This window comes from Rhodotorula paludigena, assembly GCF_050403205.1.
Source record: "Rhodotorula paludigena JCM10292 DNA, Rt_paludigena_JCM10292v1_ctg13, whole genome shotgun sequence".
In the NCBI taxonomy this organism is placed as follows: Eukaryota; Fungi; Basidiomycota; class Microbotryomycetes; order Sporidiobolales; family Sporidiobolaceae; genus Rhodotorula; species Rhodotorula paludigena.
This window is the reverse complement of record NW_027481445.1, coordinates 356,469-378,743: the sequence shown is the minus strand read 5'-3', so window position 1 is coordinate 378,743 and position 22,275 is coordinate 356,469. Positions and strand designations below refer to the sequence as shown.

The following is a 22,275-nucleotide window of genomic DNA, read 5'->3' as shown; positions in this document are numbered from 1 at the left end:
CCCCCCCCCCCCCCCCCCCCCCCCCCCCCCCCCCCCCCCCCCCCCCCCCCCCCCCCCCCCCCCCCCCCCCCCCCCCCCCCCCCCCCCCCCCCCCCCCCCCCCCCCCCCCCCCCCCCCCCCCCCCGGCACGACGAGCAAAACCCTGCACATCTGTATACACTTTTCTCACCACGTCTTGCGCAAGGGGGGGCGACTCAGCGCTTGACGCCGAGGACGCGCACCGCGCCGCGCGAACTGACGGCGCCGATCCCGCCTGCGACGAGGGGCCCGTCGTCCCACTTCCAGCGCCACCCTTCGCGGTCGAGGTGCTTTGCGACGGCGGGCGCGAGGATCGGCGTGTTGTTGCGCGAGTGCCGCCCGACGCCCGTGACGATCCGCAGAGGGACGGGGTACTCGGCTGCGAGGGCGGGCGCGCGAGTGAGTGGGTCCGTCAGGGAAACGCAGGGAGGGATGAGAGACAGAGACGCACTGTCGCGTGCGGCGGTCCACCACGAGTTGACGGCCTCGTCGACGATCGAGAGCGCCTGCGCAAGCGTGAGGCCGTGCAAATCGACCGTGTTCGGGTCGTGCTTGGCCCTGTGCGCGCGGGCAAGTGCAGGTCAGCTTCCCCTTCCCTCATCGATTCCGCCGATAGACCCGAGTTCGACGCGGGACGACGCACCTCCTCTCGCCCACCGCGACCCTCGCGGCGCGATCGTCCCACTTCCTCCGCTCGCGGTCGTACTCGCGCCCCTTCTCGGCCCAGTAGCCCGCCGCGCCGCGCTCGCCGACGCCGCCGCGCTGGAACGACCTCGCGGCCGTGCGGAACGCGTCGTTGCGCCGCGCGAGGTAGTCGGCCGCGAGCGCGTGGCACTGCGCGAGCGTGTACCGCTCGTGCGGCGCGCCTCGTGCCGAGGCGTCGGACGATGGGAGCTGCGCGCGCGAGAGGCTCGGAGAGCGCCGCACCGAGGAAGAGGACACGACGGTGAAGCCGCCGTCGGGAGGGTGGGCGGCCGCGCGGTGCAGCGCCGAGCCCGAGGGGTCGTTGGGCACGCGCGCGACGAGCTGCGAGAGCGTGAGGGCTTTCCCGCCCGTCGACGTTCTTTCGAGGTCGGAGATAAAGGCGTGCAGGTCGAGCGCGTCGCTCAGGTCGCCCTCGGTCGCAGACAGGAGTGTCTCGAGCTCGTCGTCGGACGCCTTTTGCACGGGGACGAGCAGGCGCAGCTGCGACTTGAGCTCTGCATGGGCGGGAAGCGACTCGAAGGGGCGGTCGTGCGCGAGCTGCGACAGGAGGACGGCGACCGTGCGCGCGAGCGAGCTCGTCTGCGCGTGGTACGTCGACGTGATGCGCGCGGTCGGGACGTGCATGCACGCCGCGAGGAACGTCGCCTGCGACGAGATGCCCGCCCACGCGTTCGAGCTCAGCGGCGCGTCGGCCAGTGCCGCGCCGCGGGCGGGCGAACCCGCGGCGGCGGCCGAGGCGTACGAGAGGTGGGGCGTCGACGTGAGCGAGAAGGACTGGGCGGCCTTGTGCTGCGACTTGACGCGGCGGCGCTGCTGCTTGCTCAAGGCGGCGACGCCGTCCGGGTCGGGCGGGGGCGCGTTGGCCGCCGCGGCGGCTTCGGCGTCGGCCTCGGTGAGGGCCGTGATGGCGTCCTGCGACAAGAGGTCTTCGATGAGGCGCTCGAGGTCGGCGGGGCGGGCCTCGCCCGGCGGCGCGGCCGAGGGCACGACCTCGAGGATCTTGGCCTCGAGCTGCGCGAGGTCGATGTGGGGGAAGACGCTCGCGAGGAAGGCGAGCGGGTCGTCGTGCACCTCGAAGTCGGCCGGGTCGAACCCGTCCCGCGCAGGGTCGGCGGGCGCATCCCACACGAGCGTGCCCGCGGATTGGCCACCGCCAAGCGAGTCGCCGCCCTCGTCGCTCGTCGTGCGGCTCGAGGCGGCGCTCCCCTCCCAGAAGCGCGCACCGCCCGTGGCGCTGTGCCCGCCGCCCGACCCGGACGCCGACGCCGACGCCGACGCGGACCCGCTCGCAACGTCGTCGAGGCTCGAGTGCTCGAGTGCGCTGCCGAGGTCGCTCACGCTCGCGCTGGCAGCGTGTGGTCGTGCGCGGGTCGGTCCCGATGCGGGTCGAGCGGGGCCGTCTAGCTGTGCGCTGGCGTGGCTGATGAGGGCGAGGAGGTCGGTTCGCTCGAGGGGCGCGTCGGTGGGGGCGTCTGTGCGGTCGATGGCTGGAGGGAGCGGGGCCGAGGGAGGGTCGTCGTCGAGGTGGGCGTCGAGTGCGAGCTGGTCGAGGGTTGCGCGGGCGTCGCGCTCGTCTGCGGTCGAGAGCGGGGCGTGGTAGTCGGAGAGGATGGCGCAGACGAGCGCCGGGTCGAGCGAGGGCGCAAAGTCGCGCTGTCGAGGTGAGATCATCAGCCGAGGGAGCGAGCGGGTGCAGGCGAGCTCGGTGGGAGGACGCACGACAAGGCGGGACCCGAGGGGATCTGCGTCCATGTCGAGCAAGAGTCTGGGCTCGACTCTGAGCCACGCAGCCAGCGACGAAGCGAGGGAAAGGCCTAGGGGAAGCGATCGGCGGCAATAGACGCACGCCGCGAGCACGCAGAGAGCGTTCCGCGCACCTCTCTTCCCCTCTTACCCCCAGGGAACCCGCCCAGAATGTGCAGGCGTACCACGTGTGCAGTCCGTACCCTTCTCTCTAGCCCCCCTCCCCCTCGCTGTCCCCCTCCCATGCCGCCATCTCGCAATCCGCTTGTTATCTCGGCCTCAGCAGTGCACCCAAACTGACCCGCTCCCACTCACAACCAGAACGAGCACTGCCAGAAGGCCACCTGGTGCGCCCCCCTGCTTCCCTCCTTCCATCCCCGCGCCGCTCCCCCTCCTCGTCCCGCGTGCTGACCCCCCCAGCGCACCCGTGACCTTGGCCCCACCCTCCCATGCAGGATCGGCTGCGGCCAGCACATCCCCTACGCGCTCCAGGGCGTGCCCGAGGACCAGGTCTGCACGTGCGAGCCGCACAACCCGGCGCCGCTCCCGCCCCGCGACGGGCCGCCGCCCGACTACACCGGGTTCCACACAAAGTGAGGCAAGCGTGCGAAGGAGGGGCGAGTGAGACGCGATGGACGGGGGAGACTCAGAGAGGGCGGACACAGCTGTTGTGACACTATGCACGGGCGAGGCAGGGGATCGGCGCAATCGAGGACGTCCACACGCTCTCTGCTCTGCTTCCGCTGCCAGGCCTTCTCGCTACCGCTCTGAACGCCAAGGCCAACGCTCGCCACGACACGAGAGGGGTATCAGGGTTGCACCTCCTCCGCACCTTGCTAATCCAGCCGCTCGAGGTACTCCAACCGCTCGAGGATGACCTGCTTGCTCGTCTCCTCGACCTCGCCCGCGAGGAAGCACTCGTCGAGGATCGCGTACACCTTGTAAAAGTTGAAGACGAGGTCGAGCTCGCACACGTTGCCGAAAAAGGCGTCTGCCGGGGGCGGGCGCAGGCGGAGCGGAGCGGGACGAGCGAGGGGACGCGATGGGCGGGGGGTTTCGGAAAGAGTCAGTGCACTTGCTCAATACGTCAATCAACTCAGGTACGACAGCTTTCTCGATCCGGATCTGCATCGGCACGACCCCGTGCACCAAGGAGACTCGGAAAAGAGACGCACCGAGCACCTCGACAAACATGTGGATCGCCTCGAGCCACACGAGCTCGTTGTCGTTGGCGTCGACGCAGAACGAGAAGAAGAGCCCGGCGTAGCGGCGGTACACGAGCTTGTGGTTGCGGAACTGCAGGTGCGAGTGCGTGGGTTCAGTGGCGCGTGCTCGTGGGGACGGATTGCCGCAGAGCGAGTCAGGCGGGACAGGGCCGGCCATCCCGCCTCCTCCAAGGCACTCGCCGCGGATCAATCGAGGGGAGCGGTACAAAGGGGGACTCACCTCGACAAAGTTGCTCTGGTACTTCTGGTCTCGCGGCGCAATGAGGCGGTGCACCTCTCCGCGTATCCGGCCCTTCTCGTCCTCCTCGTACGGCACGTAGAATTTCGACAGGCGCGTCTTGCCCTGCCGGTTCTGTGGGCGGCCGCGGCGGTGCGAGGGGCGGTGAGTGAGACCGGCGGTGCGAGGTGGGGCGCAAAGAGGAGAGGAGGGGAGGCGCACCTGAACAAGGATGAAGCGGATCATGGCGCGGCGGAGTCCACTCGTACTCGGTCACCTCCAGCGGGCTCAGTCGGTCCTGCTCAGACAGCTACAGGCGGGTCTCCAGCGCAGAGAGGGTCGGGCGTCGGAGGAGAGAACGAAAAACTGTCGCGCTGCCGGCCAAGCGGGTCAGTCGAGTTGCGAGCATGTACTCCAGCGGGACCCCGGCGTCTGAACGCACCTGGTGGGCTGATGAACGCTGCGACTTGGCGAGAGCGGTACAGAGGTGATGAGGAGGAGTGCCGGCAGCGGCAACGGGAGGGGAGCAAGCAAGGGTCGGAGTGGCACGAGTGCACGGTCTGCACTCGAGTCGAGCAGCTGCAAGCACCACAGGGAGAGGGCGGGACAGGGTGCGAGCAACCCGAGAGTGGAGCCTCGTCCGCGGTTCTTCCTCGTCCAGTGTGTGCCCTTCCCTGTGCACAGCTCCAGCCCGAGCGAATGCTCGCACGCACCCTGCACACTCCCCGCCTGCCCGTTCCCCGGCCAGCCACCGCAACCCGCACCCTCTTCCGCTCTCCTCTTCCTCGTCTCGTCGCCGCCCCTGCTCCCGCACCGCTTCCACATTCCAGCCACCGCACACACACCGTCAAGCCCCCCTCGACTATCCGCACCATCGCCACCATGCCCGCCGCCGACCCCGCAACCTACCCGCAGCCTCCCGTCCGCCCGCCGACCTGGACGTCCTTCACTGCCGAGTCGATCGAGCGCACCGTCGCCGACTCGCTCGCAAAGTCGGACGCCTTCCTCGACAGCCTCGTCGCCCTCGCCCCCGCCGACCGCACCTTCGACTCGGTCGTGCGGCCCCTCGCGCTCCACAGCGGCTACGCCGACCGCGACCTCGAGCCCGCCCTCTTCCTCCAGTACGTCAGCGCCGACAAGGCCCTCCGCGACGCGAGCGTCGCCGCCGACAAGCGCGTCAACGACTGGAGCCTCGAGGCCCTCATGCGCAAGGACGTCTACGACGCCCTCCTCGACGCCCAGCGCCACACCCGCGACCATGCCGTCCAGCTCAACCCAGAGGAGCAGCGCCTCCTCGACCGGCTCATCCTCGAGCGCACCCGCAACGGCCTCGGGCTCGACGGCGACAAGCGCAAGAAGTACCTCGAGGTGCGCCAGCCTGCCGCGCGCAGTGGCGCTTGACCTGACCACGCACCGCTTGCACCCGCACGTGAAACAGCTCAAGAAGCGCATCACGACGCTCGAGATCGAGTTCCAGAAGAACTGCAACGAGGAGGCCGGCTTCATGCTTTTCATCAAGGAGGTGTGTCCTGCGTACAGCGGCGTTTTCACTCTGCCGCGTTGCCTTCCCTGACGCACTCCCACCCCGCACAGGAACTCGACGGCGTTCCCGAGGACGTCATCTCGGGCTACCCGGTCGTCGAAGAGAACGGCGTACAGAAGTACAAGGTGACGCACAAGACGCCCGACGTCTTCCCCTTGTACAAGTCGGCGCATCTGCCCTCGACGCGCCGCCGCGCCAACCTCTCGTACGAGGCCAAGACGCTGCAGAACGTCCCGCTCCTGCGCGAGATGGTCTCGCTGCGCAACGAAGCCGCGCGCCTGCTCGGGTACGCGAACCACGCCGCGTGGGTACTCGAAATCAAGATGGCCAAAACACCCGACGCCGTCGACGCGTTCCTCGCCGACCTCGAGCACAAGCTGCGCCCGCTCGGACTCGCCGAGCGCGAGCGCCTCCTCGCGCTCAAGCGCGAGGAGCATCAGCGGCGCGGCCTCCCCAAGAGCGCCGACGACGACCAGTTCTTCCTGTGGGACTACCGGTACTACGACCGGCTCTTTGTCGAGCGTGAGCTCGACCTCGACGAGGACGCCGTCAAGCAGTACTTCCCCGTCGCGCACGTCGTGCCCGCCGTCCTCGGCATCTACAAGGACCTCCTCGGCGTCGAGATCATCCCCGTCCCACGCACGCGCGACGCCGGCGGCGAGACGTGGCACGCCGAGGCCGACATGTACGCCGTGTGGGAGGGGAACCGCGCGGGAGAAGAGGGCGCGTTCCTCGGGTACATGCACCTCGACCTGTTCCCGCGCGAGAACAAGTACGGCCACGCCGCCGTGTTCCCGCTCCTGCCGAGCTTCGTCCGCGACGACGGAGGGAGGGAGTACCCTGTCGTGTGGTGAGTGCGGTCTGTTCCCTGCAGGCGCGTCTCGAGAGTTGGAGCACGATCTGTGCAGCCCTCGCACGCTGCCGCGAGTCGCAAAGCTCACTCACAAAGCTGAGGTCTCCCGCAGCATGGTGGCCAACCTCGCTAAGCCGACGCCGGGCAGCACGCCCACAATGAAGCGTGCGTAGCGGTCCGCGGATCTGTGGCCTGGCCAATTGAAGACTGATCAGGTCTGCATGCGATGTGCATTGTCGTACAGACACCGACGTCGTCACCTTCTTCCACGAGATGGGCCACGCGTGCGTCGTCTCGTCTCCGAATTTTCCACTCGTTTCGGCTTCCCACGCCCAACGCCTCACTCCGGCTTAGTCACGTGAACGGCTCGGAGCCATATGCTGACCAGACGATGTGTGCAGCTACCACGGCCTGCTGAGCAAGACGCAGTTCGCCAAGTTCCACGGCACGGCTGTTGCGCGTGACTTTGGTCCGTCCTTCCACCCCTCGTTCCGACTCCGTCTCCAAGGCTTTGCTTACGCGTCTGCGCCACAGTCGAGGCGCCGAGTCAAATGCTCGAGAACTGGACCTGGACGCCCGCCGAGCTCAAGCGCATCTCGTCGCACTCGACGACGGGCGCCCCGCTCCCGGACGACCTTATCACCAAGCTGATCCAGTCGCGCAACATCAACCAGGGCCTGTTCAACCTGCGACAGATCTTCTTTGCCAAGTACGACATGCTGCTGCACGCGCCCGCCGAGGGTGCGCCCGAACTGAGCGACGACGAGATGAGCCGCCTGTGGTGCGAGCTGAGGGAGAAGACGAGCTTGGTCACGATCGGCGACGAGATTGTCGGCGGACAGAGCGGTTTTGCCCACATTGCGGGTGCGTGGCCTGCAGCCTTTCTTGCTGCCTGCGCGAAGCATATCTGACTCTTTGCGCGTTGTCCAGGCGGGTATTCAGCAGGGTGAGCCACAGCTCCTTCACTTTCGCTTTGCGCCTCACGGTGTGAGCCCTGTGACGAGATCGCTAATGCGTCTCACTGCGCAGGTACTACGGCTACCTGTGGTCGCAGGTCTTCTCGGCCGACATGTTCGAGTCGGTGTTCGCCAAGGACCCGATGGACCGCGCGGCCGGCCAGCGCTACCGCCGCGAGATCCTGCAGCCGGGAGGGAGCAGGTGCGCCGCTCCTTATAATGGCGAACAGCGCAAGATGCAGATGCTGATGTCTCACGCGACTGCAGGGACGAGATGGACTCGCTCGTCGCGTTCCTTGGCCGCAAGCCGACCAACGACGCCTTCCTCAAGCACCTCCTCGGTGGTGCGGCGCAGTAGAACGCTGGGAAGGAACCGACTCGTAAATCTCGGTCATTTGTACAGCCGCTTCGCTATGATCCCCAATCGCAATTCACGTCGCAACTCGCAAGTCTCTCTTCTTGACAAAGTCGCGCCTGTGCACGTTTCGGGACCCACGGAAGCATCATGCGAGGCGTCCTGAGGGAAAGCGACCATCCGACCTTGCGAGTTGAGCGAGTCCGCCAGTCTGCCTTCAACTGTCAGCCTCACACCGCAAGATCGCCCGGCAGAGCTCGTGACGGACCAAGGACTGCTACACACGACGCTTTCAGGCTGGCCTTCAGCCTACTCCGTGCCCAGATCTCCCGCTCGTTCATCAGCGTTCCCTCGCGACGACTTCGTCTCCCGCCTCAGCTTGCTCGAGCGGTTCACACAACCCCCCTCGAACCTTCAACGGATCTGCGCGATGCCCGCCAACCTCGGCTTCGACGCCGCCCGCGCCGCCATCGCCTCGTACTTCGCGCCTCTCACCTCGCCGCTCCTGCCAGAACTCATCCCGCTCGAAGACTCGATCTGGAGGACGCACTCGAGCTACTATGGTGCGACGCACTGGACGTTTGAAGCGCCCGAGGGGGAGCCGGTGAGGGACTATGAGCGGTTAGAGGTGAGTTCCGCTCGACCTTGTATTGCGCTGCTTTGCCGCCGGGCAGGTTGAACCGCACGCTGACAGACTTCATTCGTGCTGGTCGCTTCAGCACGTTGGAGACGCGCTTCTTGGTGCACAAGTGGCGCTAATGATCGACGAAAAGTACCCTCGATTAGTTGTCGGCGTTCGCGCGGTGCGTTGAAAGCAGTCCTTCGCAATCCAGATGCGGTAGAACCACAGCAGCTTACCGACTGGCTCGTGCGCAGCTCGTCAAGTCCGTGCTCGTCGAGAACAGCACCCTCGCGCAACTCTCGTCGTTCTACAAGATCCCGCCGCAAGTCCTCACCGCCCAAGCCCCAGCCTACTCCATCCAGAACAACCCAAACGTCCAGGCTTGCGTGTTCGAGGCTTATCTTGCCCAGCTCCACGCCGAAAAGGGCGCCGACGCGTTGCGCACCTTCCTGCGAGCGGTGTACGATCCGCTCCTCACCCTCGTTGTCGACACTCTCCGTCCCCTCTATGGCGCATCAGCATCACCTTCTTCCGGTCCGCCGGTTCCACCGCCAATGAACTACATTGGCCGGCTCCAGGAGTGGAGCTGTGCACGCGGGACGAGCGGGCGCATCGTGCACTTCGCGCCCGGCATCAAGTCGGGTGCGGACCACAACGCCGAGTGGACTGTCACGTGTGGCGTAGAGGACGCATCAGCGGGGCTGACGCTGAAGCACGGCGGGGTGGGACCGTCGCTTGCCAAGGCAAAGGCAGAGTGCGTTCCGATTTCTTTACTGCGCTGGCTGCTGCGACCTTCCCGCTCTGCACGCTATCCTTGGGCATCTCGCTGACAAGATACGCCCTGTAGAGCAGCTCAGCAGACCTGTGTAGCGCTGGGTATAGCCTGAGCGGAGAGAAGCGGCGGGTGCAAGGCCCTGCTGGGCGGTTCGCACCGGACCTCCCGCGGCTGTACTGCTCTCCTCTCCCAGGTCCGGCTGGCTCGCTGCTGCTCTGCGTCCCTCTCTCCTTCGCTGCTGCAGTCTGTTTGTGGACATCTGAGCTCTCGGCAGACCTCCTAGCCACGCTCAAAACCCGTTTCCAATGGCCGTTGGGACGTTCGTTCACGAGCGAGCAGCGGCTCGCTCGCTCGACGGCTTGCATCAGCAGACACAATGGATGGAGTTACGTGTACCTGGCAGCGGAGTCTCGCGTCATTTCTCTCTTGACGAAATCTCCGTTCGCTTACACAGGACGACGACTTCTTCCAACTGTCCCTCATCTTGCTCGCGATCTTCGTCCCTCCCGGCGCCGTCTTTCTCGAGCGTGGCTGCGGTCCGTCTGCAGCTCGCTCGATACCAGATCCTGATCAGAGGGATGCGTTTTCTGAGTCCATCTCGCCGTCGTCAGGTGGGGCTTTCTTGCTGAGCGTCCTGCTCACCATACTCGGCTGGCTTCCCGGCATGGTCCATGCGTTGTAAGCATTGCTTGCGTCACCCGCCATTGTGGATGTCCGCTGACCACCGAAGTTCATGCGCAGCTACGTTGTCTGGAAGGTGCGCTTTTTGCCAACACCTCCTGAAGAGCGGGCTGCTTTTCGCCAGCGCAACAACTGACCTTTCCGATCTGCTTCGCATTCCTGCTCTCACTCTCCGCTGGCGTGCCGCAGTCTGAGCAGCGCAGTGCCTACTTGCCTTCGACGTACGCTCGCTCGACGCTCGACGCGGTCCGCGAAGGTCCGCAGCAGGTTTCAAATCTTACAGGCCGTCAGATAATGCGGCGGGCCAGTGATGAAGAGGAGGAGATTTGCCAAGCTCGACGGAAGGAGCGGGAATCGGAAGAGAGTGCCGGCAGCTACTTTGAGCCGTAATGGACTGCACATACTCCACACGACTCCTTGACGAAGCTGCCAGAGGACGCCCATACATACGAGCAGCCAACTTCTCGAACGGATACAGGGCGACCCGTCGGGAAGTCGAACAAGCCTGGCCGAGTAAACCGCGATGCATCTCCGTCTACAAATCTTCGGGTCAGGTTACACCCGCCAAGTCCCTTTCCGCTTGACCTGCAGCCGTCGCGCTACCGTCAAGCAAGCCGTTCCAAGCAGGACGGAGCAGCCTCCAAAGGCACAGACGCCCGTGTAGTTTGAGGGTTTGCCGTCCGATGAAGGTGTTGCCCGCAGGATGGCGCCCGCAATAGGCGTGCCTATCAGCGCAGAGAAGGACACAAAGAGCATGCCCAGGCCGCCACGGGTGCTACAGTGTGCAGAGGGCGAAATCAGCGCTCCGCTGCACAAATCCGTGCAGAAGCGGAACGCACCCGAATTCCCGCACGCTGTTGGCGAGCGAGATGAGAGACGGCGCCATGATGGTAACTGCATACGAGGAGCGTCAGTGTCGACCCGTTTTAGCCTCAGAAGAATACAGGCGCAGTAAGGGGCGCGCTGGGCAAAATGTTACGCACCCCAGGCTCCGCTCGCAGCTCCATAAACAATGCAGAACGCAACAGCGCCGCCTGTGCTCGTTGCGCCCAGCATGGCAAAGATCATACCGCCAATGAGAGTTGTCACACCAAGGCCGACGGTGAGGTTTCCGAAGCGGTCGGCGAGCAAGCCGACTGTCAGACGAGCGACGCAAGCTGCGGCATTCAAAATTGCGAGCTGCGTGAGGATGGCACAGTGTCAACGCGCGTTCGCTAGCTTTCTGCTGCCGGCTGTGCATGGTGGACGCTTCGCCGCCCAACTTGAGCGGGACTGCGCAAAAGGGGCAGGGCGGACATACCGCGTAGGTAACTACGACCTCATTGGCACCGTGTATTTGTACAAAGACTTGCACGTAGAAGATCTGTGGACAGCGCGTGCGCAGGTTAGGGGTGTATTACGCGTTTGAAGCTTGACCATGGCAACAAGGGACGCACAGGAATGAACATCTGTTCAAGGCGTAGAGTCAGCGTCGTCAAATCAATGTGCTGATAGACTGAAGTGATGGAACGCACGCCAAGCATGACGAAGGCACACCCAAGACAGACAAACCAAGTGCGCGGCTCCTTCAAGAAGCTGCCGATGAGCGGCAAGGCCGGGGGCGGCTTCCGCGGCGGGATGTCGTTACGAGGCCGCATGAGTAGGTTGGCGAAGAGAAGGAAGCCAACGTGAATGTAGGCCACCGAACGGACGGCAGGCGCAAAGCCCTGACTCCGGAAGAGGTGGTTGAGCTGAATCGGGTAGACGACTGCCTACAAGCATGGGAGTGAGTCAGCACAAGTTCTTCCATACAGAAAACAACTCGTGGGGCGCACACCAGCGGATGCCCCGGCAGCAACGCAGCCCATCATGACCGTGCGTCTTGTCGAGAAGTATGACCCGACGCAAGAAAGGGTAGGCGCAAAGAGGAGGCCCAATGCAATCTGTGGAAGTGAGGAGTAGTATCAGTGGACAAGGCCCGCTTTAACCGAAGGGAATGCTCGGTTTGCGCAAGTGCAGAGCTTGCGGAAGGATCAAAGACTCACCCCAAGGCAAATGGCATAACTCAGGAAGAACTGGTAGTACTCCTTGCTCAAGCTGAGCATGAACATGCCGAAGATCCAGAGGGCGGAACCGATGGCAAGTTGGTACTGGAAGTAGCCGCGGTCGAAGAGGCTGCCGGACGGCAACCCGCAAACAAACAGTGCCCAAAGCTGCACAGAGCCGATCCACGAGATGGAGGAAGCCGTATACTCGTTTAATTGGTGCTGTGGAGTTGCTGAAACGGTCAACGCTGTTCCGCGCAAGCAAGAACAGGATGAGCCGCTCGCACATTTGAAAGCTCCGCCTGGAAGGCTGCCCAGCTGTTACTGAGTCCGAATGTCGTGAACAGGACGAGTACGCCTCCCAAGGTGGTGAGATAGGCTCGTTTGCCGCCATTGGGGAAGGGGGGCGGTCCAGGAGGTGGTGCTGTCGAAGGCTCGACGGGCGCCGCTCCACCCTCGAGATCCTTCTCCTTGGAAGCGACTTTCTCAACGTCAACACTGCCGACCACGGTCGCAGTTGGCGTCGATCCGTCCGTTCCGGAAGGCTGAACCGTATCTGCCGCGGCTGATGAGGGAGAGGGCATCGCGGCGGTCGCTGCCGAAGCCGATGTGCTGTCTCGAGCAAGCAGTACAGGCAGCCCAAAGCCTGCTGCTGGCATCGCTGCCGCAGGCGTATGACGAGAGCTGGACGCGCAAATGCCGGACCGGCTCTCCGCACAGGGCCAAAGCGGGGGCAGCAGCGGAGCGATAAAGTGGACGGAGCCTCGCTCCGCCGCTCCGATGCGCGGATAACACGGGGTCAGGAGATCGTACACGGTGAGTGCGGCGCAAAGCGGGCCCAATCAGAGCAAGTCGAGCGGTGGTTTGCTCAGGTCAGCGAGCGGCCTTCGGGGCCTTCGCAAGTCGGCAGTCGGTCGGCAGCGGCGCCCGGCCCGGAAGGAACGGCGTCGTGCCAAGTTGCCAGCGTCCTTGCGCATGACGACCTCTGGCGCCATCCAGTACGGCGTGCCGACCATGGTCGTCCGTTTCGCATTGTCGCCGCCGAGTTGAGCGCTGCAACGTCCGAAGTCGAGCCGAGTCAGTACTTCGGTCCTCGCTTCTCAAACACATACAAAAACGTCCCAGAATCCGAAGTCAGTGAGCTTGATGTCACCTGCCATCGAAAGCAGGATGTTGTCCGATTTGATGTCGCGGTGGATGACGCCGTGCGCGTGCAGATGCTTGAGACCCTGGAGTACCTCGCGCGAGACGGCGGCGATCTGTCCTTCCGACATGATGTTGCACGTGACGACGTCGGCGAGGCTGCCGCCTTCCATGTACTCCATGACGACCCACAGGTCGTCCTTGAGCAGTACCAATAACGTGAAGTGAAAATAGTCAGGGCTCCTCTATGATTCAGTGTGTCAAAGGCAGGCGTTTAGTGGATTGCAGAAAGCTGCTAGCCATCGCGGTCGTACACTTCAACGTCGTCCGGGTTCACTCCGTCGCGGAACCAGCGTTCATTCTCAAAAATGGTAACCTCGTTCCCGCTCATGTGGCGCTTTGCCATGAGCCCGTCCGGCGCAAAGGTCCTAGAGGCAGAGAAAGCTCAGTGGGGAACCTGCGGAAGGAATCTCGAGACCCCGATGAGCTTGCAAGTCAACGCACCAATGCTCGAGTCCGTACGTCCTCTTCCACTGCTGCTCCTCGTGCGAGTAGTATTCATACCTGCCAAGTCAGCAAGGTGAGCGACTCACATGTCCGCGTGACAGCTCAGGTATGAGCCTTGTGAGGTCCGAAGCGAGACGCACCAGAACTGCACGGCAATGCGATTCCCGTCAAAAGCAAAGAGGCGTTTCTTGAGCTTGTACTGCGTCTCTTTTGTCCACTTGTCCGTCAGGAAGCGCTCAATAGCGGCGCGTCCCTGCGGAACAAAAAAGTCAATCTTGTCGAGCGAGAGTCTGAAAGCTTATGGGTGTTGCACGCCATGACCGGCAGACACACCTGAAAGAATTGGTCGCGGTTACGCCAGACTGAGCTGAGTTATGAAACAAGAGTCCGTCACTCGAAGTATGCCTCGGAGCAGGAGAACCAGTGAGCAGAGAAAGACGATGCGAAACGCACTCTTCGGTATACGCAAGCGCCGTTTTCTGAGGGTTCATCTGCACGCTTTTCGAGTCAGTTGCAGACTCGGTAGGGAATCTGGGCCGCGATGAAGCCCGTGCCAGTCCCGTTGCGTTGCCGGGCTGATGAGAGCGGAGGGGGGTTTTCCACGGCTCAAGCTAGAGCAGGAGCCAATGAGCAGCTCACAGTGTTCCACAAGTCCTGCGCCTTCTTCACTTTGGCCTCGGCGCCCGCCCGATCGAAAGGCGGGACGAGCGAAGGCGCGGAAGACGATGCGGGAGCGGTAGACTGCATGGGCAAGGAGCGAGCACGCGTGGTAGCAGCAGCGATTGATCAGCTCTGACTAGCGAGGCTCAGTATTGAAGGAAGCACAAGACGCGGAGCCGTCGTGATGATAACCGTCCTTCGCTCTTCGCTACCGTCGACCGAGAAGCCGAACTGAGCGAAGCGAGCTTCGGGGCTCGGTCTTAGCTGCTATCGACCGAATGAGCGAAGTCTTCGAAGCGAGCTCCGACACTGGACGAGTCGTTGCGCACGAAACCATCTCGCGAAGGATGCAGGGAGGTGCCCATCAGGTGGAAATCCAGTAAGCTGATTGTCGACCACGCGACTCTGCGAGTCGCCCTTATGGCTTCGACGAACTCGGAGTGTCGTCAAACGAAGCGACTCAACGCGAGCTTCCCTGCCTTGTCGGTACCGTCCGAGCGAGAGTTCGCAGTCGCGATGCGAGAAACACCGGAGGCATCGACGGCTGGCAGCAAAATGTAGTACAGGGATTGCGACAGACGAAGTACTGCAGTGAGACCAATAGGGGAAGAACGAGAGGGAAGGAAAACACAACTGCTGCACTCGACCTAACCACATCCTCGCGATGGCCCCGCAGACCCGCTAGACCCGCTCCTGCACACCTCGCTCACGACTTCTTGGCGGCCTGCTTGGCGGCGACGATAAGCGGCGTAAGCGTCCCGAGCGGTGCGCTCTTCTGGATGAAGGCGTGGCCGAGGAGCTCCTCCGCCGATGGCCGCTTGTCGACGTCCGTCTCGAGTGCGACAGCAAGGAAAGACCGGAAGACGGGGCTGAGCTGCTCCTCATTGGCGATCTTGGGCGAGCCGTTGGTCGCGATGAGGTAGAGCGCGCGAAGAGGCGCCTCGTTGAGGTAGGGCGGCTCGCCTTCGACGCATCTGCGAACGGGGTGGGATGCCAGTCAGCACGTGTATCAATGCGAGCCAAACATGACGTCGGCGGCGCAGAGAAGTGATGTGACAGGGAGGCTCGAGGGTGGAATGGGAGAGGGAGGAGAGTGAGCATGGAGAGACCAGACCCCGACGTACTCGATGGCCATGATGCCGAGCGACCACACGTCGACCTTGGGCCCGTATTCCTTGCGCGTGACGACCTCTGGCGCCATCCAGTACGGCGTGCCGACCATGGTCGTCCGTTTCGCGTTGTCGCCGCCGAGCTGAGCGCTGCACGTCCGAAGTCGAGCCGAGTCAGTACTTCGGTCCTGGCTTTTCACACACATACAAAAACGTCCCAGAATCCGAAGTCAGTGAGCTTGATGTCACCTGCCATCGAAAGCAGGATGTTGTCCGATTTGATGTCGCGGTGGATGACGCCGTGCGCGTGCAGATGCTTGAGACCCTGGAGTACCTCGCGCGAGACGGCGGCGATCTGTCCTTCCGACATGATGTTGCACGTGACGACGTCGGTGAGGCTGCCGCCTTCCATGTACTCCATGACGACCCACAGGTCGTCCTTGAGCAGGAACGAGTCGATAAAGTTCACTATATTGGCGTGTCGCGACTGCTTCATGACAAGGATCTCGTTGATGATGAGATCCTGCTTCGGCTGCTGCTCGAGGTTCATCTGCTTGATGGCGACCGAGAGGTTGGTGCCGACCTGGTACGCCGTGTAGACGCCGCCCGATGCGCTGCCAGACTCTACCCGGTCAGTGCGCCGCTTCCCTCTACCTCCCTGAACGTGAGAACCCACCCCTGGCCAATCTTGACGAGGTTGCGGTAGAGCTTGGTCGGGTCGGCGTCGGTGCAGATGGCCTTGAGCCGCTCGACAATGTCGCCGTCCTTGTTGCCCTTCTTCGGCTCTCGCCTGCGCGGGTGCGCGCCCGGCCCGCCGGGCTTGATCGCTACCTCGTCGCCAGCCTTGCCGCCGAGCGCGCCCTGCGACGGCTTCTTCGCGATTGTCGCCGGTGGGCCGGGCGGTTTTGGCGGTGCTGGGCGATGCGGAGCGGGAGGCGGGGCTGCAGCGCCCGCACTCGAGCTCGTAGGCGCACGCTGACTCTGCGCACGGTCGAGCGCAGGCTTGGCCTTGCTCCCGACGGGCGGCGCAGGCGCACCGCCGAGCGAGCTCGACGATGGCGGGGTCGGCGAGACGCGCGCGCTCTGCGAACGAGCCAGGGCATCCGCCCCGCCTGAGGCAGCAGGTGAGACCTTGCGGCGGTCGGGCGAGGGCGGGATCGTGCCCATTCCGCCGCCCTGGTGCGACGGCGCCAGGGAAGTCTGGCGCGACTTGTCGTCGCCGTACCGCCGGTCGTACGCGTTGGACTGCGAAGGCGGTGGTGGGGCGGGACGAACGGGAGCCACGCCCGGAGGAGGCGCAGGCGCCTTGCGGACGCCGCTCGGAGGCGGAACGGGTGCCGCGCGAGGCTGCTCAAACGTCTGCTGCTGCGGCTGCGACGGAGACACGTGCCCCTGCGCCTTGCCGAATTTCATCCACACATCGTCATCATCCGTGCCGAGCGGGGCTGTGAGACCCTTGGTCGCGTCCTGGTAGAACGCGACAATCTCGGCGACGGCCTGCGGATGCGCCGCTTGCTCCTCGCGCGACACACCAGCGTTCTGCAAGAGCTGCTGCCACTCTTTCGGAAGACCCTGTGTGCGATGCGATGTCAGCCTCGGCTGGAGGAGTATGAGCGAGAGGGGCGCACCGTGAACTCGCCCGTGTCCGAGTTGAATCCGACGTGCGTGAGGTGCACCGGGTCGTACGGCGTCGAGATCTCGACCTTCTTTCCGCCACCACCTCCACCGCCCGTGTTTGAAAAGACGTCCGCTGTCGAAGTGAGTGTGTTAGCGCGCGAGATGGAGAGGAGTCTCGAGGAGAGCAAAGTCGAACCGAGGAAGCTCCCAAACCCTTTGCTCTTCTTCCCCTCCTTCGTCGTCCCTGCACCTCCGCTGTCCCTGTCGCCACTGTTCCTCTGCCCTGCAACGCTCGCAGCAGCCGATCCGCCGCCGCCCCCGACGCCAGTCGGTCCGCCCGAGGGCGTCGACGGCGGGATCGGCGAGACGTCGCCCGCCGAGCGACTCGACGAGAAGTAGTCGTCGCGCGCAGCGTCGGGGCTGCGCTCGGCGCCCGAGTAGCGCGACGGCGCGCCGCCGAAGGGCGCCGCGAGGCCCGCAGACGAGGTGGGCCGGCCGCTTGATGACGAACCGTCGAACATCGACAGGTTCGTCGCGGCCATGGTTGCCGGGTCGGTCAGGAGCGAGTAGGACTGCGCGATCGAGTGGCTCGGCGCGTGGCGGGATGCGGTTGACGGCGGTGCGAGCGGAGAATGCACGACCGAATCGGCGCTCGAGGCCGAGTTCTGATACGGCGAAGCGCCTGCAGAGGGAGGGGCAGGAAGGGCGTCGCCTAGATCGCGCAGAGACTGGCCTACACCGGGCGGGTGCGGGCGTTTTGGCGGCGCGGCGGGAGGAGGCGAGTGTTCATGCACCATCTCCCACCGATCGCCGCCTTTGCCGTGTTGTTGCGCGTGACTCCGTGCGGGCGAGGTGGAGGAAGTCGAGGGAAGCGGCGGGGCGGGGCGGCTGGGCTGGAAGGAAGAAGAGGACGGGGTCGACGAGAAGGGCGGACGGCCGCTCGATGGCACGTACGATGAGCGCGCTGCGCCACCACCGTACGAGTTGCGCTTATTGTCGGGATCGTAGATATGCCCGTTCGAGGAGCCGTAGCCTGCTCCGGAAGCCGCGCCCGAAGAACCGGGCGGCGGCGGCGCTGCTCGGCCGGGGCGAAACTGTGACGATGGACCTGCCGAAGGAGAAGGCAAAGGCGCGTTCTGGTGGTAACGGTCTGAAGGCTGGGCCTGCTGCTGCTGCTGCTGCTGCTGCTGGTACTGATATTGGTGCATCGCGCTCTGCGGGCTCTGCAGTGCCATGGGACCGCCGATGCGCCCTGCAGCGCTGCCCGTCGAGTTACTGAAAGAGCCCGTGCCGCTCGAGCCCGGTCGCCGGCCAACGGTCGAGATGGGCTGAGCGCCTGCAGTCCGAACGCGTTTGTGCGGACGCAGGGCGGGCAACGATTTCGCCGTGCGGAGGGAAGGTACAGAGAAGACGGCGCGCAGAGAGCGGTGTTGCGGGTAGGGCGGCCGTCGAGACGCAGTCAAGGGCGTCGATCGCAGCGATGCGGACAGGGACGGCGGAGTGTAGGCAGAGAGGGAGGATGGCGGCGACGGAGGCGGAGTCGAGTCGAGTTGCATGGGGGCGTAGACGGGTGCAGTTGACAGGACCGGACGAGCAGGAGCACCCAAGTGAAGCGCAGGAGGCGACAGGACGGGGCGGAGCAAGCGGGATTGGCGGCGGGAAGACAGCAACGACGGCGGGAGGGGCGAAGGCGGGACATGTGGGAGCGACATTGTCAGTAGCCGCACAATCGAGGGAAGGGAAGCCCTGCAATTCAGCGCGGTGCAGGACGGCAGGACGGGCTGCCGTTCTGCTCGTCATCCGACCCCCGCCTCGTCGCTCCCGCGTCGAGCACTGACGCTGAGCGGTGCGAGTACGCGCCATCGCCGCGCATCTCGTGCACATCGCTACGCAGCGGGTCGAGCGCGGACCCTCGTGGGTAGCCTGAGCGCCGACGACGGAGTGCGGACGGAGGCGTGTGTGTCTGCAAGCGCGGTGCTGTCGCCGCGTGGCTGGCGGGGGAGAGTGCGGCTGACCTGTGAATTCGTTCTGGTGGTGGCGGATGACGGGCGGCGGGTTCTTGGGCGGCGGAGTCGGCGCCATGATGACGGCGATGCGATGCGAGCGGGGCGGCGAAGCGGCGCACGAGACAAAGGCCGCAGCGGCGGGGGCGGCGAGCGGGTGCAGCCGGTGCACGCGGTCGAGTGCGACGATGCTCTGGGTCGTGGGTCGGGCGCGATCTGCGCCGCGCTGCCCGTGCGAGCGAGCAGGCGATGCGAGTGTTTCCCGCTTCGCCTCGCCTGCTGGCGCGGTCCAGCCACGCTTCCGCTCCTTCCTCTTCGAGGCAGCCCGCGCGCTGCCCTCACCCGCGTCCTCATTGTTGCGCACACGGTAAGAGCGAACGCCGTCGGCCTCTCCTAGCCTGCATTGCTGCGCCAGCGCGACCCGTGTGCGCCCGCTTGATGCTTCCGCGTGCTCACCGCTCACCTCTCGGTCAACACTCTGCGCTGCGCCTCTCTGCACTGACGCGTCATGCTCGTCTGCTGCATTCATATGCATCATGAGCTTGTGCTTGTTGGTCGGCTCGTCACGTCTCGCCGTCGACGTCGTAGTACTTGTCCCGCTTGCGCTCCTTCTCCCGCCTCGCCCCCTTGTGCCTCTTCCGCAATGGCTCTGCTTCTCCGGCACAAGGCGTCAGCCGAATCCGAACGTCAGCATGAGCGCGATGCGCAGGTGCAGATTTACCAGACTCTTCAGAGTCCGAGCTTGATCCGCTTGACCCACTTGACGACTCGTCGCCTTCGCTGTGCAGCGCCTTCTTGAGTGTCGCTGCCGATCTTGACGCCGCGCTTGCAGGTCGCTTGCGGCAGCACATACAGCTGCGGGCATGCAGTGAGTTTGATTGTGCGCTGACGCGTACATAATGGGGACGCAACGCACCCGACGAGGACGGATGCAAGCACGATGGCAAGGCCGAGACCGAGGCTGTGAGAGGCTTCGACTGATCAGTGCTGACTATACAATGGCTCTCGTTGAACAGCGGCACCACGCACATGAGGAAGAGCCCCGTCCTGCTGCTCATCCCAAAAACCCCCGTCGTCCCGTTCCCCGACCCAGTCGTGCCCGTCGCGCTCGGCTTGATCTCGACCACGGTAGGCACGCCGTCCGGAAAGGTGTACCCTGCGCAGCAACCTTGCCACGCCCGCTCTTCCCACGGGTTCTCGCTCGAATTGGTCGAGAAGCGGAGGCCTGTCGGGGGAGAACAAGGTGAGACTGTGTGGTCCTGGCCAGATAATACACCGGGCTGCACCGGTGAAGTAGATCTTTTGCGGTTGATCTGCAGAGCAGGCACTCCATCAAGTCAGCCGCGGCTAGACGATGGCGCGGTGCGAGGAGGACGCACATGGCGAGTTCACAAACTGCACAGTGTGCTTGTCAAATCCGAGGCCCTGCATAGAGCATGAGCCTTGGTACGGCTTGAAGACGTTGGCGGATCCTTGGGCATTGTACCACGCCGTGAAGTTTCGACCGGAAGCCTCGACGCTGCAACCAAAGACACCTGCGTCGGGCGCGGTTGCCCCGTCTGCAGTTGCGAACGATCGGTGAGTAGTCACGTCGTCAGAAAGACGGCTCAGCTCACAAAGGAAGATGCTGTCCCCTGCAACACGGTCAGCGGTCAAGCAAAAAATCAGTGCCGCTGACTCCTTGCGTGTGTGCCGCCCAAGGTTGTCATGTCCCAATCAGCGGCCGCGTTGACAAAGGAAAGGCTCTTATGTACCTTTGAAGGCGTAAGAGACGGTGCAGCCTGCGCCTGTCGCCGTGTGGGCTGAAAGTGCGTCCGTCAAGTCCTCGACCGTCCACTGGTCCGCCTCATTCGGACACGAGTAGCTGCAGAACAACCGGTTCAGCTTTACGCGTGTGATCAAATACCGCAGCAGAACGCTCACGTGATGCTCGAGTCGCTGTGCAACACGACGGTGTTGTTCGCATCGACACTTTGCTCCATCCCGCCCGCCGTCTTCGTCGCCCACGGGGCCGAAGCGGTCATTGTCGCCAGCACCGACTGGCCAACTTCCGCCTTGCTCAAGATTGTCTTGAGCGCGTCGTTGGCCCGGTTCCCAGCACCCAACATAAGCGGCACCGATTGAGGCGCTTCTTCCGTCGCGGTCGGCTCGGCGTCAGAGAGAGTTGGCAGAGGCTCCTTCATCGTCTCGGGCTGGGAGGCAGTCGGGACCTCATCCTGAGCAGACACGCAGCCGGCGTTGAGGCTCAATGCGAGCAGGGTCAGCGCAGCGACCGCCAATGCGCAAGGCCGCCGTCGATGACTCTGTAGCAGCATGACCGGCGTCGTCACAGCAGCCACTGTGAGCAGTGTGGACTAAGAACAAGCGAGGTCGCGACCCTCGTATCCGCAGGGACAGACCGGACCGTCCGCGGTGTCTGCTTAAGAAGGCCAAAGCGCCGGGCAGATGTCTCCTCTCTGCAGGCAGGAGCGCCTAGCCTAGGTCAATTGTATATACCGGTTCCAAGATTTCATCTTTGTCTCTGCATTGTGTCGCCTGCGTCCGAAGAGAGCGAGGGTGACCGAGAACCTGCGAAGAGGCCAAGTCAGGGTGTCGCACAAGCACAAAGTCGACAAGCCGTGAGCGAGCCCAGCTGGGTGAGCGCTCCGATACTGTCGGACAGCTGGACAAACGCACGTATCAGCCCTCGTCGTTCTTGTCTCAGCGTCTGCATCCTCAGCCGTCCTTTGCCCTTTTCCCGCGACGCCGCCTGGCCCAGCTCAGTCTCCTCGTCGTCTTCCTCGAGCAACGCCTTCATCTGCCTTGCTTTGCGCAAGAAGAAAGCCGTGATGCATAGGACGATCAGGAGGGTGAGGAGGAGGGAGGCAAAGGCGGCGGCTGCAAAGCAAGGGAGAGTTCGTCAGCACGCAGGATGAGCTAGGACGAAGCCGCGCGTACTCAATCCTCCAAAGCCCAAGCCCTCGTACGCATCGCCTGCAGCGAAGCCTGCGAGGTCTGGCGCACCTTCCGACGACGCTGAGCCGAGCGAGATCGCCGAGGAAGAGCTTGCCGGAGCAGCCGCAACGTCTTGCGGCGCGAGGTAGAGGACCTCAATGACCGTCACAGTCCTCCACTGGACGTTGGCCGCCGAGTGCGAGACGAGCGAGCGCGAGACGGCAAGCGCGGTGCTTGTCGGTATCGCAAGGACCGGCGTGACACTCATCGTCGGCGCCTCAGACTCGCTGCTAAGCAGCAGCTCGAGCGACGGTTGCGGCAACAGTGCCATACCGCGTGAAGTACAGCTAGCGGCAGTCGAAGCGTCATTGGGGACCAAGCGGCGGGGACAGGAGATCACGGACCACACGCATGGAATAGAACCGTGCGGAACGACTGCACGGAGACGCAACAGAGACGGCAAAGACCACATTGCAGCTTAATGTCGAGTCGGAGTCGGAGGGTAAAAGCGGTACAGGTAGGAGAAACCATATGCGAGAGAGTCTACAAGTCAGGAGAAGGCGAGAGAAGAGCGAAACTGCGAT

At 64.1% G+C, this 22,275-nt stretch overlaps 8 protein-coding genes across 8 annotated transcripts; 2 read left to right on the top strand and 6 right to left on the bottom strand.

The window, feature by feature from the left end:
- Positions 1-194: 194 nt before the first annotated feature.
- On the bottom strand, positions 195-2,475 carry JCM10292_002827 (uncharacterized protein; the record flags this gene model as incomplete). Its single annotated transcript, XM_076648183.1, has 4 exons — positions 195-397; positions 470-576; positions 662-2,376; positions 2,443-2,475. 4 exons carry the CDS (start codon positions 2,473-2,475, stop codon positions 195-197), a joined length of 2,058 nt encoding a protein of 685 aa, XP_076506406.1.
- An 827-nt stretch (positions 2,476-3,302) lies between these two features.
- Positions 3,303-4,155, bottom strand: APS2 (Aps2p; the record flags this gene model as incomplete). The annotated part of the gene is made up of 4 exons (XM_076648182.1): positions 3,303-3,457; positions 3,642-3,762; positions 3,913-4,044; positions 4,132-4,155. The coding sequence occupies 4 exons, from the start codon at positions 4,153-4,155 to the stop codon at positions 3,303-3,305; spliced, it is 432 nt and encodes a 143-aa protein (XP_076506405.1).
- Positions 4,156-4,791: 636 nt separating this feature from the next.
- On the top strand, positions 4,792-7,619 carry PRD1 (metalloendopeptidase; the record flags this gene model as incomplete). Its single annotated transcript, XM_076648181.1, has 10 exons — positions 4,792-5,277; positions 5,348-5,431; positions 5,503-6,302; positions 6,418-6,470; positions 6,550-6,589; positions 6,707-6,774; positions 6,840-7,169; positions 7,236-7,251; positions 7,335-7,463; positions 7,529-7,619. 10 exons carry the CDS (start codon positions 4,792-4,794, stop codon positions 7,617-7,619), a joined length of 2,097 nt encoding a protein of 698 aa, XP_076506404.1.
- Positions 7,620-8,046: 427 nt separating this feature from the next.
- Positions 8,047-9,085, top strand: JCM10292_002824 (ribonuclease III domain-containing protein; the record flags this gene model as incomplete). The annotated part of the gene is made up of 4 exons (XM_076648180.1): positions 8,047-8,244; positions 8,336-8,419; positions 8,493-8,992; positions 9,073-9,085. The coding sequence occupies 4 exons, from the start codon at positions 8,047-8,049 to the stop codon at positions 9,083-9,085; spliced, it is 795 nt and encodes a 264-aa protein (XP_076506403.1).
- Positions 9,086-10,249: 1,164 nt separating this feature from the next.
- JCM10292_002823 (uncharacterized protein) lies at positions 10,250-12,302 on the bottom strand (the record flags this gene model as incomplete). Its single annotated transcript, XM_076648179.1, has 9 exons — positions 10,250-10,469; positions 10,534-10,588; positions 10,678-10,873; positions 10,995-11,057; positions 11,131-11,142; positions 11,209-11,445; positions 11,509-11,616; positions 11,719-11,940; positions 12,006-12,302. 9 exons carry the CDS (start codon positions 12,300-12,302, stop codon positions 10,250-10,252), a joined length of 1,410 nt encoding a protein of 469 aa, XP_076506402.1.
- Positions 12,303-12,818: 516 nt separating this feature from the next.
- Positions 12,819-14,115, bottom strand: JCM10292_002822 (uncharacterized protein; the record flags this gene model as incomplete). Its single annotated transcript, XM_076648178.1, has 7 exons — positions 12,819-13,104; positions 13,176-13,289; positions 13,366-13,425; positions 13,509-13,621; positions 13,702-13,735; positions 13,822-13,859; positions 14,008-14,115. The coding sequence occupies 7 exons, from the start codon at positions 14,113-14,115 to the stop codon at positions 12,819-12,821; spliced, it is 753 nt and encodes a 250-aa protein (XP_076506401.1).
- A 619-nt stretch (positions 14,116-14,734) lies between these two features.
- On the bottom strand, positions 14,735-18,836 carry JCM10292_002821 (STE20 family serine/threonine-protein kinase; the record flags this gene model as incomplete). Its single annotated transcript, XM_076648177.1, has 7 exons — positions 14,735-15,002; positions 15,153-15,280; positions 15,346-15,751; positions 15,814-16,709; positions 16,766-16,887; positions 16,951-18,090; positions 18,770-18,836. 7 exons carry the CDS (start codon positions 18,834-18,836, stop codon positions 14,735-14,737), a joined length of 3,027 nt encoding a protein of 1,008 aa, XP_076506400.1.
- A 484-nt stretch (positions 18,837-19,320) lies between these two features.
- Positions 19,321-22,022, bottom strand: JCM10292_002820 (uncharacterized protein; the record flags this gene model as incomplete). Its single annotated transcript, XM_076648176.1, has 11 exons — positions 19,321-19,412; positions 19,518-19,612; positions 19,674-19,718; positions 19,787-19,982; positions 20,044-20,070; positions 20,137-20,316; positions 20,374-20,391; positions 20,512-20,621; positions 20,681-21,095; positions 21,434-21,634; positions 21,695-22,022. 11 exons carry the CDS (start codon positions 22,020-22,022, stop codon positions 19,321-19,323), a joined length of 1,707 nt encoding a protein of 568 aa, XP_076506399.1.
- Positions 22,023-22,275: the final 253 nt, after the last annotated feature.